Source organism: Trachurus trachurus (genome assembly GCF_905171665.1).
Source record: "Trachurus trachurus genome assembly, chromosome: 1".
NCBI lineage: Eukaryota > Metazoa > Chordata > Actinopteri > Carangiformes > Carangidae > Trachurus > Trachurus trachurus.
Window position 1 is genome coordinate 4,493,876 of NC_139891.1, and position 14,248 is coordinate 4,508,123.

The 14,248-nt window shown below is 42.0% G+C and overlaps 2 protein-coding genes across 3 annotated transcripts in view; one reads left to right on the plus strand and one right to left on the minus strand.

The window, feature by feature from the left end:
- Positions 1 to 3,261, minus strand: part of tsc2 (TSC complex subunit 2) — a 25,540-nt gene extending 22,279 nt beyond the window's left edge. The window contains exons 1-5 of one of the 2 annotated variants that reach the window (XM_083975479.1): positions 2,865 to 3,261; positions 837 to 1,021; positions 666 to 752; positions 459 to 569; positions 206 to 353 (exon numbers count right to left, since the gene is read on the minus strand). In XM_083975479.1, the coding sequence (XP_083831605.1) occupies positions 206 to 353; positions 459 to 569; positions 666 to 752; positions 837 to 971 (481 nt within the window). In that variant the 5' untranslated portion in view covers positions 972 to 1,021; positions 2,865 to 3,261. The remainder of the gene's footprint in view (positions 1 to 205; positions 354 to 458; positions 570 to 665; positions 753 to 836; positions 1,022 to 2,864) is intronic. The other variant, XM_083975480.1, reaches the window with a different exon arrangement.
- nthl1 (nth-like DNA glycosylase 1) lies at positions 3,217 to 13,508 on the plus strand. Its single transcript, XM_083975499.1, has 7 exons — positions 3,217 to 3,347; positions 5,650 to 5,930; positions 6,947 to 7,215; positions 7,816 to 7,986; positions 8,116 to 8,275; positions 9,950 to 10,055; positions 12,679 to 13,508. Exons 2-7 carry the CDS (start codon positions 5,681 to 5,683, stop codon positions 12,983 to 12,985), a joined length of 1,263 nt encoding a protein of 420 aa, XP_083831625.1. The 5' UTR covers positions 3,217 to 3,347; positions 5,650 to 5,680; the 3' UTR covers positions 12,986 to 13,508.
- Positions 13,509 to 14,248: the final 740 nt, after the last annotated feature.

Here is a 14,248-nt window from a genome sequence, read left to right on the forward strand (position 1 = left end):
TAATCACAAACATCATTTATCCAAATAAAGGAATTTCAAAGACAGAGAAGTGCAGTATGAAATGTTGGCAGGTCAGTTTAAAGTCTGTATTTGTTCTCAATTTGACCTCAATGAAATTCATGGCAGAGAGGATTGTGCTGGGGATTAAGACGATAAGAGGTGAAGTTTTCAAAATGCTTTATGAGTTTTCCATGAGGACTTTTACCTATGTCCTCCTCCAGGTAGGTGATGTCTTTTCCATTTTCCGTTAAAGCCTTGAAGACCTCCAGCCTGTCAGAGAGGTCTTCGTTGCTGGGTTGGTAATCTCTGATCACCTTGAAAAAGTAGGCTCTCAGAGGGCCGAGTCGCTCTCCCTTCAAATAAACAAAAAATATGATTTAAAGAAGTAACAAGAACTATGTTTCCAGCTATATTTCCATTGCTTGTGTGTACACATCGGTTCTACATACTGTACCTACCTGTCCCTGTATGATGGCCCTCAGCAGCTGCAGTACGGCATGTCGGGCCTCAGGCGGCTGCTCTGGAGTCAGCATGTCCTCCACAGCTTTCCACACTGCCTCCACTGCGTGCTGAAACATATGCATGTGTGCACACAGTTTTACAAACAAAAGGTGATTGCTTGTGCTGCTGTATCCACAATGTGACACCCGGTGCATACTACTCACCTCCTCAAATTTTTTTGTTTTTGCAAGGTCACAGACGTGGTTCATCATTCGAACGCGGTTGCTCAGACCGCAGTCTGGGTGGAGCTCCTGAAATATGAAGAAATGAAGAGTAAGCCCACATAAAACATGACGGGTAAGGTGAACTCGTGCATGCACTGTCTCTCTGCACACCTTGATGATGTCAGTCGTAATGATAAACTCGGACGTTTTGGCGTCACTCTGTTTGCTCGGTGGCCGTGGAGTTCCCAGCCCAAAGATCCCCTTCACCTTGTCCTTCAGACTCTCTTTACTTGGTTGTTTATTCATGGCTCGGCCGGGAATGGAGACAGGCTGCACAGACTGGGACTGGTGGCTTCCTGAAGAAACAGTAACACACATTTAGAAACTTTGCAACAAGCATCACAGTCCAAGTCCTGAAAATACTACGGACATTCTCTAAGTTGAAACATGATGTGGTTTGCCAGCCAGCAACTGGATGGATGATGACAAAAGGACATAACTGCTCTCTGCCAAAATCCACCGCAATCGTTCAATCACTTTGCAGTGAGCTATTTAAGAGATGGATAGAGGCAAAAAATCATGTTATTGTACGTGACAGCACAACATTAGCTTTAGGTACAATGGTAACATGTTGGCAGTGAGAACTAATACACCATTCACAGTGTTTCACTACAAACCAAGATGTGATCACCTCCTTTGTTTTGTGATGGCAGCAAAACCATGAGTAATATCTCTGTGCAGGTGAATAGGAGGTTTACAAAATACAGTGGCATTCTTGAGGATACCTGTACTTCTTCTTTTGAGTCTCTGATTTTTGTGGTGATATTTCATGCGTGAAAAATGTCTGCATATAACAGACATTCAATATTCATGTCCACTGTTGTCTTTCTCTCTTTCTTTGACTTTTGGAGGATGTGAGATTGATTTTCAGAGGCTGCTGAAGTCATAATGTTATCTCGTAACATTTGATAGCTACATGCAGAGGATATTCTATGGTTTTGCATGTTTGCATTGGTGCCATCTGCTGTTACTGTAAGCCTTCACTCCTCCCTCATTTCTATTTTGTTACACCCTACAAAACAAATAAGAGTATGACTTGTATTTGTTTTTAAGTTATAATTCTGCACATGATGAAATATGTCTATAAATAAGTACGTTTATAATGAGCATTCACATGTTTCCATTATTTACCCTTTGTCTGTTTCTGTGCCTTTGACAGTGTGTTGTTTACCAGATTGCTAAAGAGGAAATCAGGGTAATCACCAGGCAATAATTTAGCTAAGGTGGTGTGTCACACAGATGTTGAGTCAGACATTGTTGAAAACACATTCATTGTACAGTCATCACTGCCTTAACTCGTCTTATGTGATGATCAATATATCATTACAGAGAAGAGTAAGTATTTTTAGGATCTTTGCACAACATGTTTTCCTGTTTGACCTATTTAACATGGACAGGAATGTGTGTGTCCAGTTATTTTTGATCCTGGACAAATAATCCCAAACTATAGTGTAGTGGGAGAACAGAGGAGGCTCTGTATCATCTGTGTTAGGATTTCAATTAATAACAGTTACATATCAGTGCAGGGTTTTTCGTAGCCTAATTGTACTGCAACACTGTAATTTGTTGTACTGTTATTTACAAAACATGACATTTCACTGTTCGTGTTTCTGCGTCAGGGCGCTGCAGTTACATAAATTAAACCCCACTTTGTGTAATTTTGGTGAACAGACCATTTAAGACTCCTATCTACAACTATCAGGCAGTGAAGTTTGTAGTCCCAGTCTGTTAATGTGTAAACCCGCGGGGGGGTGAAGGGTAAGAGAGAGGAGGTGGGGAGGGGGGGGCAGGTTTGAAGAATTTGCTGTCATGTGGACTTGACAGAGACAGAGGGGAGGGAGGTGAGCAGGCAGACAACGACTGGTCTGTTTGAGTTCAACAACAACAACCACCGCCACCACAGCAGCAGCAGCAGCGGTGCCAGGTAGCCTCGGACCGCAGCCGACTGACCCGTGAACGCACCGCGACACAAACAAGACACAAAGTGTAGGCTACAATGGCGCTGCTGCTGCTGCTGCTGCTGACCCGTTAGCGTCGCTTTACATTTGCCTCCTTCTTCTTCTGTGGCATTCAAGGTCTGTCTGGTCGCTTAAAAACAACAACGCCTCCTCCTCCCGCTCCTGCCCCGTCTCCTCTCACCTTATCAAAGTCGTGTTGCTTTCGGTTTCATTCAGCCGAGGCTTCGTCCACCCGCAGCCGAGCGAGCCGCCTGTCTCTCAGCATGGATACGAGTCTGTGTGCAGCTCAGAGCTTGTTCCCGTCCAAGCTCAGTCCTCCACTCCTCAACCGGATGGCACACTAACGCTGTGACAGGGCCACTTCCTACAAAAACACGTTTGCCGCGCTAGCTCATGGGAAATGCAGTTTCGCGCGAGCTAAATCCCGAAACTATGCTAAAGCCCGTTTGTTACTCTATTTTTTCTGTGTTATGACAAAACTTAAGCACTAATGTCTTCGCAAAGGTTAGCTGTCGTCGTCGTCCCAAATGCCCCAGTGACACGACCTTAGAGTAAAACAATACGTGACTTAATTAGCTTCACCTCCTGAAACTCTGAAACGTTACCCGACGGAAAAGTTAGCTAGCAGAGAACCACTCAAGCTGCTGAAGTTGGTTTCTTATCGGTGAGTCATTGCACCTTCGTCCTGCTGCCTTTAGGTGGCGCTATGCTCATAACATAATTCATATTAAGATTGAACAAACAAGTAGGCCTACTGCAGGTCACACATTTTGAATTTTAAGAGAAACCAAATGATTAAATAGGCAACATTTCTGTTCATGTTTTAACACACTAATGAGTAGTAGGCTACTCATGCTCACATTGTTTTTCCTCTGTTCTTACTTACTCTATGACAGGCTTGAGCAAACTGTTCCACATGTGGCTGCAGGTTTCAGCATCACACCAGACTTTCACTGTATATTTGCTGTAATAAGCTATATTAGCATAGTTTCGATCATACTGTTTATGCTTGTTTCCATATGTGGTGGAATTAGAGTAAACCTAAAAGTGAGCAGTGATTACCCTGGCTGTTTTGCAGTTTAGAGCAGGGGTCCCCAAACTTTTTGCAAAGAGGGCCAGATTTGGTTAAGTAAAAATGTGTGGGGGCCGGGTCGGCCGACCTTTCAGCCTGACATCCTTTGAACCATTAACATTAAATGCAAATTAACTATTTAATACTTTTTTTTCATTGCAAATGGAATTCTTTTAATTTCTTCACATTTTTTTTTAATCAAAATCACTCTGCTTTTCATATTTGAAGACCAGATAAAATGACATAGCCTAAATGTCTGGGGAAAAAAGGAAGCTTAAACATATCTAGGTTAATTTGAAACATTATTAGGCTATATTTTATATTATATTATATTTTTAAAAAATGAAAAATTGCGCTTGAATAAAAATCAAATCAAAAACAAGAATAGACCCTGTCTCTGTTAAGAAAAGATGCACTCAAATATAAAACCACACACAACCAAAACAATAAATAAAATGGCTTATCAAGTCTCAACAAAACTGCACTTGAATAGATATTGACCGTGTCATCACAGTAGATGAGGTGAGTGACTGAGCTGAGGCTGTGTATGTCGCTCTAAGTGGGGTGGGGGTGTCAGCGGCGTGGAGCGGGTCTCTGTAGCGGGGACAGCTCCGTCACACCGCCGCTGAGTGCTGTAGGGACGGGGGCGGGGGGCTCACGGCAGCACCGCTGCTCGGTGAAAACAGCAGTGATGATGACGTGCTTTCACGTCCGAGTCTCCAAACCAGAAGCGTTTGTAAAACAGCACCGGAAAAGTCGCTAGATTTGTCGCCAGTGGCTTTTGTCAAAAAGAAAGTTGATGAGAGGGTTTGGAAAGTCGCCAGATTTAGGGAGAAAGTCACCAAGTTGGCAACTGACGTTACCTAGCGTTGCTCCCTGGTTGCTCCTCACATGCTGCACTGTGTGTGTTGTACGGTGTGGTAGCGGCCCCGCCTCCCCCCACGGAGACAAAGATCCTGGATGACTGACAAGAGGCCTCACTCCCTCATGTCATTCCGCTATGGAACAAACGCGCCCAGGTGCTGAGACCGAGTCACAGAGTGAAGCCTCTTGTCATTCAGCCTGTTTGGAGGCCAGAGACGAGGAAAACAAACAGGCATGCACATGGCAATATATCGAGGCTGGAAAAAAATTGTACGTGCTGGCGGGCCGCATATTATTGATTTTTTTTTATGACAGAGGCCGCGGGCCGGTTGGAATTTGAGCGCGGGCCGGATGCGGCCCGCGGGCCGTAGTTTGGGGACCACTGGTTTAGAGGGATTGCTGACTGACAGCCTGTTTTATGGGGATAACAATACTGGCTCCTTCAACATTAAATTGTATGGGTTTTTGTGTGTAATTTTTTTATAATTCACAGAGCAAAGCTTTTGTTATTATTCCAGCACAGCAAATGGGCAAACATCTTTTTATTGTTATGATATTGATAGTATTGCTTGTAAATGAACCGTTAAAGGCCTTCATTATAGGAAGCTACCTTAAGTGTTTTATTAAGAATAGAAAGATAGACTGTGGTAAAAGCAGTGGGAACGAGAAGAGTAGGAAAATGTTTTAGCATTCAAAGAGGAGCAGGTGTTATCATGTGTATGCAAATGCATGATTGAATTTCATCTAGACTGCTGTGATGTGTATACAGGACTGACAATATACCATAAAAAATGGGAATACCAAACCATCTCAGGAAAGATATTAGATTATATTTATTTATTAACTTTAGTTTGATCATTGTCAGTTTAGTGTTGGGCCTATTTATAATTTAAAAGCCTCAAATCTCATGATAGTCTAGCAGCTGTTGTGAGATAAGTGGTTTTATAAAACATAATTATTTAATGGTTAATTGTTATTGTTTATTTACAATGGGTGTTGTACTTTTCTGCTCCCCTCGTGACCACAACAGCACTACGAATGAGAAACCAACTTCAGCTTCTATGCTTGCACTGCGCCGCAGCTCGAGGGTCTGTTGCGTGGTCCCGTGTTTCGTTATGACTTCTCCTTACTTCATGCACAGCGGCTCTGTGGTCACTCGGAGGGCGGCTCGGACTGCCGGCTGCTCTCTGGGCTCCAAACTCACCAGCAGACGGAGGAGCGACGTGGGTCCGGTTCCCAGCGTGGAGGTGAAGGTGAAGGAGGAGGAGGAGGAGGCGACGGTCTGTGAGCGAGGACCCTCACTGACTCCAGGTAATGTTGTTGCACACAGCTGCACACGCACTCAACAGGCTGATACCATTCAGGAGCAAATCATGAACCATCAGTCAACTAGTTTGATCGATAGAGAGCAGGTGAGGAGGAGACGAGCTGCTCTTCCAGTCTGCTCAACATCCCATCTGACCTGCATCAGCCCTCAGAGGACATGGCCACTGATATGACACATCACAAATGCAGCTGTTGTGGGTCTGGAGCTTTTTTTTTACCAGTTTGGCTCAGTTTCACTACAACATAGTCATATTCAGGAATGAATGAACGATGACCAAAGAGTAAGTAAAGCAGAAACACATTATGAGTTGACTTTTCTCAGTGTTTTTTCCACATAGGCTACAGAGCTGACTGACCTCACTCAGCCACATCCAGCAGCTCTGGGATGAACTGGAAGGAACTCACATGGCAGTGTTGGTTTTGGTTTTGCTGTTATTGTGGCTGAATTAAAGAGGATATACTGTAGCTTTATTTTATTTTATTTTTTAAGTTCAAGTTCAAGTTCACTTTTATTTATATAGCACAGTTAAAAGACCTGTGACAGTCGTCCAAAGTGCTTCACAGAGCAGAGACAGAAACAAAAAAACAACAACGCATGTACAAGAAACAAGAAAACATGCATACCATCACACATTCTCACACACAAATGCATGTGGCACATACATACAAACATATGCACATACATACACATACACATACATACGCATACGTGCACGGCTACAGTAGTCATAAACAACAGTGCAAGATTATGTTAAGATTACACATGGACATTTGAACAAAACTAGCCAGGATTAGAAGTCCCTGTGGATCCGAAGGCCAAGGAGAAAAGATGTGTTTTTAAAGCGCCGGCTACAGTGAGGACTAAGGCCTCTGTAAATGCCGTATCAATAGGTTGAGCAGGCGCCACTGTAGCTTTATTTTTTGATTGTGTTTTCTAGTTATGTAGCCTGGCGGTGGGTTAGGTGTTTCTCACTCTCAGTCTCTTCCCTCTCTGTGTCCAGATGGGAGTCATGGATTGCTGCAACAGGCTCCTGTGAAGCTCAAAACAGAAGCGGACGCTCTCCCGCTGTCTTCACACAGCCGCAGGAGGAGACAGCTGAAGGTGGAGTATGACAGGGATGAAGGCGTTTCAGCGGTGAAGACGGAGCGCTGGGAACCCCCCGACTGGAAGAAACAGTTAGGATTCATCCGGGAGATGAGGAGCAGCCGAGACGCACCTGTAGATAAGATGGGAGCGGAGAAATGCTACGACACAGGAGCCCCTCCACCAGTAGGTTGCAGAGTAGGGATGTCACGATTATACATTTTCTTGGTACTATTATTGTCAGAGAAATAATCACGGTACTACGATTATCACAATTATTTTGCATTAATTAATTTCACAACACTGAATGTGTAAAATCAAATATAGTCAAAATATAATTACATTACTCATTGTTTACACAAAATATTTCACGTATCTATTAATATATGACCAATTCTTAATCCCCAGGGGAAATGTTTGAAATATTCAGGTCATAAATTGTTATCTATATCAAATGTTTGCGTTCATTTTAATCGTTTTTGTTTTATTTTGCTTTTTTTTAAAATTAAAAATGACAGGGTAACATTTAAATTCCTACCAATTCAATGTTACGTTAGTTAAATGGACCAGTATCTGTGCATTTACCTTTGTTTTTGCACATCTGCCAATATTTTTGTGAAAGTAACAGTATTTAGGAATCTTTACGATTAATTAATTGTGGTGTTTAATACCACGATTAATTTTGAAAACAAGTAATCATGACATCCCTAGTGCAGAGTCATTTCTTTTTAAGTCTAAAGTAAGCCAGCAGTTACATCGTGTTGTTATTTTCTGCTGCTGGTGCAGGTGAGACGCTTCCAGGTGTTGGTGTCTCTCATGCTGTCCAGTCAGACCAAGGACCAGGTGACGGCAGCAGCCATGCAGAGGCTCCGAGCTCACGGCTGCACTGTGGAAAATCTACTCAGCACTGATGACGAAACACTGGGAAAGCTCATCTACCCCGTCGGCTTCTGGAGGGTAACACAAGATAACTCTCAAGTCTCCCATCACAACACTTATTTTCCACTTTCACACGCTCGATCATTTGACGTTTGTTTCGTGACTGAATGACTCCTCTCCTGGTTTGTGGCCCCCACTCTCCTCCAGACTAAAGTGAAGTACTTGAAGCTGACAACGGCCATGCTGCAGAAAGAGTTTGAAGGTGACATCCCCAACAGCGTGGAGGGGCTGGTCCGTCTGCCGGGAGTTGGGCCTAAGATGGCTCATCTGGCCATGGACATCGCCTGGGACCAGGTGTCTGGAATAGGTAGGAACACACAAGGAATAAAGTAAATACAGTCAATGAGTATAACATTTTCACATTATGGTAGCAAACAAGAAGTATTTGCCTTGTGTGTGCTTGCTGTTTTTTCCAGTAAATTAATAAACTAATCCTGAGGCTCTTCCCTGCACTAACTACAGTCAACAATTAAAGGGATAGTTCAACATTTTGGCAAATTGGCCCATTGCCATAATCGCTATAGTCATAGCAGTAGGTTCGTTACCTTTAATTGTCGGTGCAAGATATTTTTAGAACGGAGGAGCGGAGCGGCAGGCTGCTCAGGGCTATGCTATGGAGGCTAAAGGAATTTATTGGTTTGCCTCATCAAACTCATCAAATACACAACCTAACAACTCCAAAAGGCTGTTGTGGACAAGTTGTGAGCTGCACAATCACCACGCTATGAGATAATAACGGAACGTTACGAGACGGAGCTGTTTTCGAGGTAAATTCATGCAAAACCGCTGATACGTGTTGCGTTCAGGGACAGTTTTTCAGCAAGCGGACTATATTTACCCTGTATTTACCTCGAAAACGGCTCTGTTTCGTAACGTTCCATTATTATCTCATAACGTGGTGAATGTGCAGGTCACAACTTGTCCACGAAAGCGTTTTGGAGTTTTGGGATTTTGTATTTGATGAGTTTGATGAGGCAAACCAAGAAATTCCTTTAGCCTCCATAGTATAGCCCTGAGCAGCCTGCTGCTCCGCTCCTCCATTCTAAAAATAGCTTACACCGACAATTAAAGGTAACGAACCTACTGCTATGACTATAGCGATTATGGCAATGGGCCAATTTGCCAAAATGTTGAACTATCCCTTTAAGGCTGCAACAAATGATTAGTTTGTCTGTTGATAAATCATTTGCTTTGAGAATGTCAGACAATTGTTTTCCTTTTTTGTACAAGCAAAAAACAACACAAGCTTTTTTAAAAATCTAACATTAAGAAAAGAAAAGTATAAATGGTTTTGGTCATTCAGTGACTTGAATGATCGGTCTACAGTCACTAAAGCTATACAGCACTGGAATAAATTAAGAGACCCCTCCAAATTTTTCTTAAATCAGCATCTCTACATGTGTGGAAACCATTCAGTTCCAGTCTCTATTGAATTTCAGCAGAAGCGGGAGGCACTGATAGAGTCACATCATATTTAACGATGAAGATTATAAAAACCACTGCTGTGATTAAAAATTTGGGTTCCACCAATGTTGATTTCTGAACTCTTCCTAAGATGAGTGTTATGTTGTTAAAAAATGAATATAAACTTGTTTTCTTTGCATTATTCGAGGTTTGAAAACACTGCATCTTTTTTGTTATTTTAATCAGTTGTCATTTTCTGCAAATAAATGCTCTAAATGACAATATTTTTATTTCAAATTTGGGAAAAATGTTGTCAGTAGTTTATAGAATAAAACAAAAATGTGAATTTTACTCAAACATAGTTAAAAAAAAAAAATCCAGTGCTGTAATATAAATTTTATGTACGATAATCTATGATCATATGTTATGTTATATAATTGAATACAACTGTTTAAGTGGAAATAGTAAAGCTGAATCTGTGCAGCAGTGTGTACGTATTACATTCAATTTTTTTTTTTTCTTTATTCAAATTCATGGATGTGTCTGTTGTGATTGATGTTGTTGATCTCTGGTGTAGGCGTGGACACACACGTTCATCGTATCTCCAATCGGCTGGGCTGGCTCAGGAAGCCGACCAAGAACCCGGAGGAAACACGCAAGGCCCTGGAGGAGTGGTTACCCAGGTAACAGCATGACTAATTCACTGCTGGTGACCTGCACAACCTGATTAGCAGGGACCAACACATCTATAAATATCAGAATCAGGACTGACCTGGAAACATACAGCAAACCACTGACTTTTGGGGGACTGACCAGAGCCTTTCATCACATGATGTGAGGAAGAGTGAATCTGTCACCCGCTAAATGATTTTCAACTGCACTGTACGCACGTCAGACCCTGACCCGACCCAATGAATGCATGAGAAGCAGCTTCTCACCTCCTTCACCTATTGCCATTTCAGTGTTAGATTATTTAGAGCTGATACAAAGGTAAGTTCTAGAAATTCTAGATTACCAGTAAGCAACTTTTTCTATAATTTGCCATTCCTAGAGACTATTTGCTATGTGCATTTAGACCTGCAGTCCACCACCATTATGATTTCTGACATTGTTGTTTCATGTTTTTATGCAAATAACTTTAACTAGGTCACCATTGTTCTTATCATCTAATCAACAAAAGGGTTTGATTACATGATATCTGATCAGATAGTGGTTATAGTCTTTGTCTTTAACCTCATTTTATCATTCAGTCACTGCATATGCTGCTTTTGTTTTTTTTATCGTTTGAGTCAAGTCAAAAGCATTTTTTTTATTTGTTAAAGGGATAGTTCAACATTTTGGCAAATTGGCCCATTGCCATAATCCCTATAGTTTTAGGAGTAGGTTAGTTACCTTTATTTGTCGGTGTGTGCTGTTTTTATAAGAGCAGAGCAGAGCCGCGAGCTGCTCAGAGCTACGCCACGGAGGCTAAAGGAATTTCTTGGTTTCCATCATCAAACTCATCAAATACACAATCCAAAAACTTCAAAATGCTCTCGTGGACAAGTTGTGACCTGCATATTCACCACGCTATGAGATAATAATGGAACGTTATGAAACGGACCAATTTTTGAGGTAAATACAGAGTCAGCTTGCTGAAAAACTGTGAAATTCCTTTAGCCTCCGTAGCGTAGCTCTGAGCAGCTCGCCGCTCTGCTCTGCTGTTCTAAAAACAGCTTGCACCGACAAATAAAGGTAACGAACCTACTGCTATGACTATAGCGATTATGGCAATGGGCCAATTTGCCAAAATGTTGAACTATTAATATTTTCTTGTTTTCATTTAAATGCTAATTGTTTTGCGGTATGAGGGAACGTTGACTTGGGTGGACCCCAGGAGGAGAAGTCGAAGGCAGTGGTTACGGAACCAAATAAATACAAATTAATCTTTTTGGCTACTATTTTCAGCCCAGTGTCAAAGAAAAGACCAAATTAAAACTTGTCTGTTAAAGGGATAGTTCGGGTTTTTTGATATGAATCTATATGGCATCCCCATCATCAGTTACGTGCTGTGACGGTGACTTTCCCCGGACTGTGTCCCGTGAGCGGAGTTCCGGCCTGGTTTCGGTGCTGACGAATGTAGTCCGGCTAGTTGGCTGGGGTCACGAAAATAAAGCGTTTTTCTTCTCAAAACAATATGCGTTCAAAAGAGTGATACATTTGCATCACAAAACCGTTGTCCACGAAAAAGTCTGACCTCGCAATCGCTTGGCGCTATTTTCTCTCCGCTATTAGAGTTTACTGCTCGGATAGTTCACATAAACATTTCTGATTGTGACACAAGTGATGAAGCCATCCCTTGTTTTAGCACAGAGCCAAAGGGAGAGCTTTATGAACCTGATGTGATGCTGAACTTCGTCAGATGGAGTTAAAACGAGCAGACAGAGAGAGAGAGAGGAGGGACAGGGAAGTGACAAGCTGAAGTTAGACCACAGCTGTAGCTGTGACGGACAGGGTGATGATCAGTAATGCAGCGCAGTCCGTTATGGAAGATCTGAGGCTCCTCTGACAGCTGCAGGTGAGCCGCAGGTGAGCTGCACGTCAGCTGGCTGGAGAGTAGTGCCGTTCTTTTTTTTTCTTTCTTTTTTTTCCAGCAGCACCGTCCGGTGCAGGTGATGCACGCTGTCTGTCTGTGTATGTTTGTAGGTCTGATCTTCCACCATGAACTGCGCTGCAACGATCACCCACCTCTTTACCTAACTCCATCTGACGAAGTTCAGCATCACATCAGGTTCATAAAGCTCTCCCTTTAGCTCTGTGCTAAAACAAGGGATGGCTTCATCACTTGTGTCACAATCAGAAATGTTTATGTGAACTATCCGAGCAGTAAACTCCGTGAAACAGCTGATAGAAACGTGCACAGCCGTCTACAGGCGGCAGCGCGCAGTGATACGGAGGGAGAGAAAATAGCGCCAAGCGATTGCGAGGTCAGACTTTTTCGTGGACAACGGTTTTGTGATGCAAATGTATCACTCTTTTGAACGCATATTGTTTTGAGAAGAAAAACGCTTTATTTTCGTGACCCCAGCCAACTAGCCGGACTACATTCGTCAGCACCGAAACCAGGCCGGAACTCCGCTCACGGGACACAGTCCGGGGAAAGTCACCGTCACAGCACGTAACTGATGATGGGGATGCCATATAGATTCATATCAAAAAAACCGAACTATCCCTTTAAGCATTGAGCAGCTGAATCACCAGTTATTCAGGAGTTTCCCTGTGACTGATTAATTCAGCTTTAAAGTAACCGTTCACACTCTTTTGCAGGGAGCTGTGGAGTGAGATCAACTGGCTGCTCGTGGGTTTTGGGCAGCAGGTTTGTCTTCCTGTCAACCCTCTCTGCTCGGTGTGTTTGAACCAGCACAGCTGTCCATCAGCCCACAAGAACTCTCCTACAAAGAGACCTAAAGCTGGATCCCCACGCTCCCCGACTCCAAAATCCCACTTTAAAACAAAGACTGAACCCGGACAGGAACCTGCTGTTAAAGATGAGAAGACAAAGGAGGAGTCACTGCTCACATCTGTTTCCCCCACCAGACAGAGAAGGAGACTAAAAACCAAGGTTAACAATTAATTCAGTCATCACGCGAGTTTGTCTGAGCTGTAAACACATGACACGCACACAAGACGCACAAACACTGTAAACACATGCATATAAGTTAATTATGAATATGGTTCTTTTACATTTCATATGAGATTAGATATTTTTGTACCAGTTACTGTAGTTTCTTTTTTACAAAATAAAAAATGTATGCCCTGAAAATGAATTTAAAGGTCTTTGATTTTGTGTCCACATTGATCTTTTCCTGTTGCGTGTTGGGGAAAATAACAAAAACATTCATTTTAAAATTACCGCATGTTATTTCAGTGTATCACCAAGTAGCGTTGTATACACTTGAACTATACTGCACTTAAAATGAAACCACATGAAATATGCACAACTTTAAAATATACTAAAAGACAGTAGTCCAAATGATAGATTTCAAATGGAAGCTGGTATTTATTTTATTTATCTGTTAGATGTTCGCTGCAAGACTCTTGGTGTATAGCATCTTTTTATGAATGACTGAGTAAGAGCTGTCTGTTCACTACTACTATTTCACAACTCTTGGGTAATGATATGACTCTACAGCACTGGTGAAAGGATACTTTCATTTTTCAAACCTGTCGTAATTCAGCATCCATATCCTGAAGTGAAAATCGAAACAGGTTTTTCCTGCTTTTATCTGTTCATACTTGCCATTAAAACCCATAATCCCCAGTCCTTGTTCTCTGAAGAAATAGTGTTTATTCAAAAGGTTTGTTTCATGTTATCAACATGTTGATATTTTTATATTTGACTTTTGAATTTTGAGAAGTCCAATTTTAAGGTTGTATATTATTTCCAGACAGACTTAAAATTTGCAAAGCTTTATTTTACACTAAGTTAATACTTGAAACTATAAATACTTACTTATTAGTCTATTACTTATATAATAGTCATACACCCTTGTGCAATGAGTACAGTATTTATGGCAGAGACGTTCATTACTATCCAAAGCTGGGACTTGTTTAGTATCACACCTCCTCACAGGGTGCCAGACTGTTTTAGCAGGAGGAGCCCAGGTGTAATTAATAACAATAAGGACTGCATCCTATTAGGCGCGTTTGAGCTCCTGGTATTGTGCATGTTGGTTGACTGCCATGGCTCAGTGGAACACTTAAGATAGAGCTGAGCCATGTTAATGTAGTTAGTCACACATGAGTTTATTTAGCCGGTGGATCTGATTCCATGTGTAAAATGTTTATATTTGTGGCAGTTCTTAAGCTGCAATATGGTTAGGCTATATTACTAATG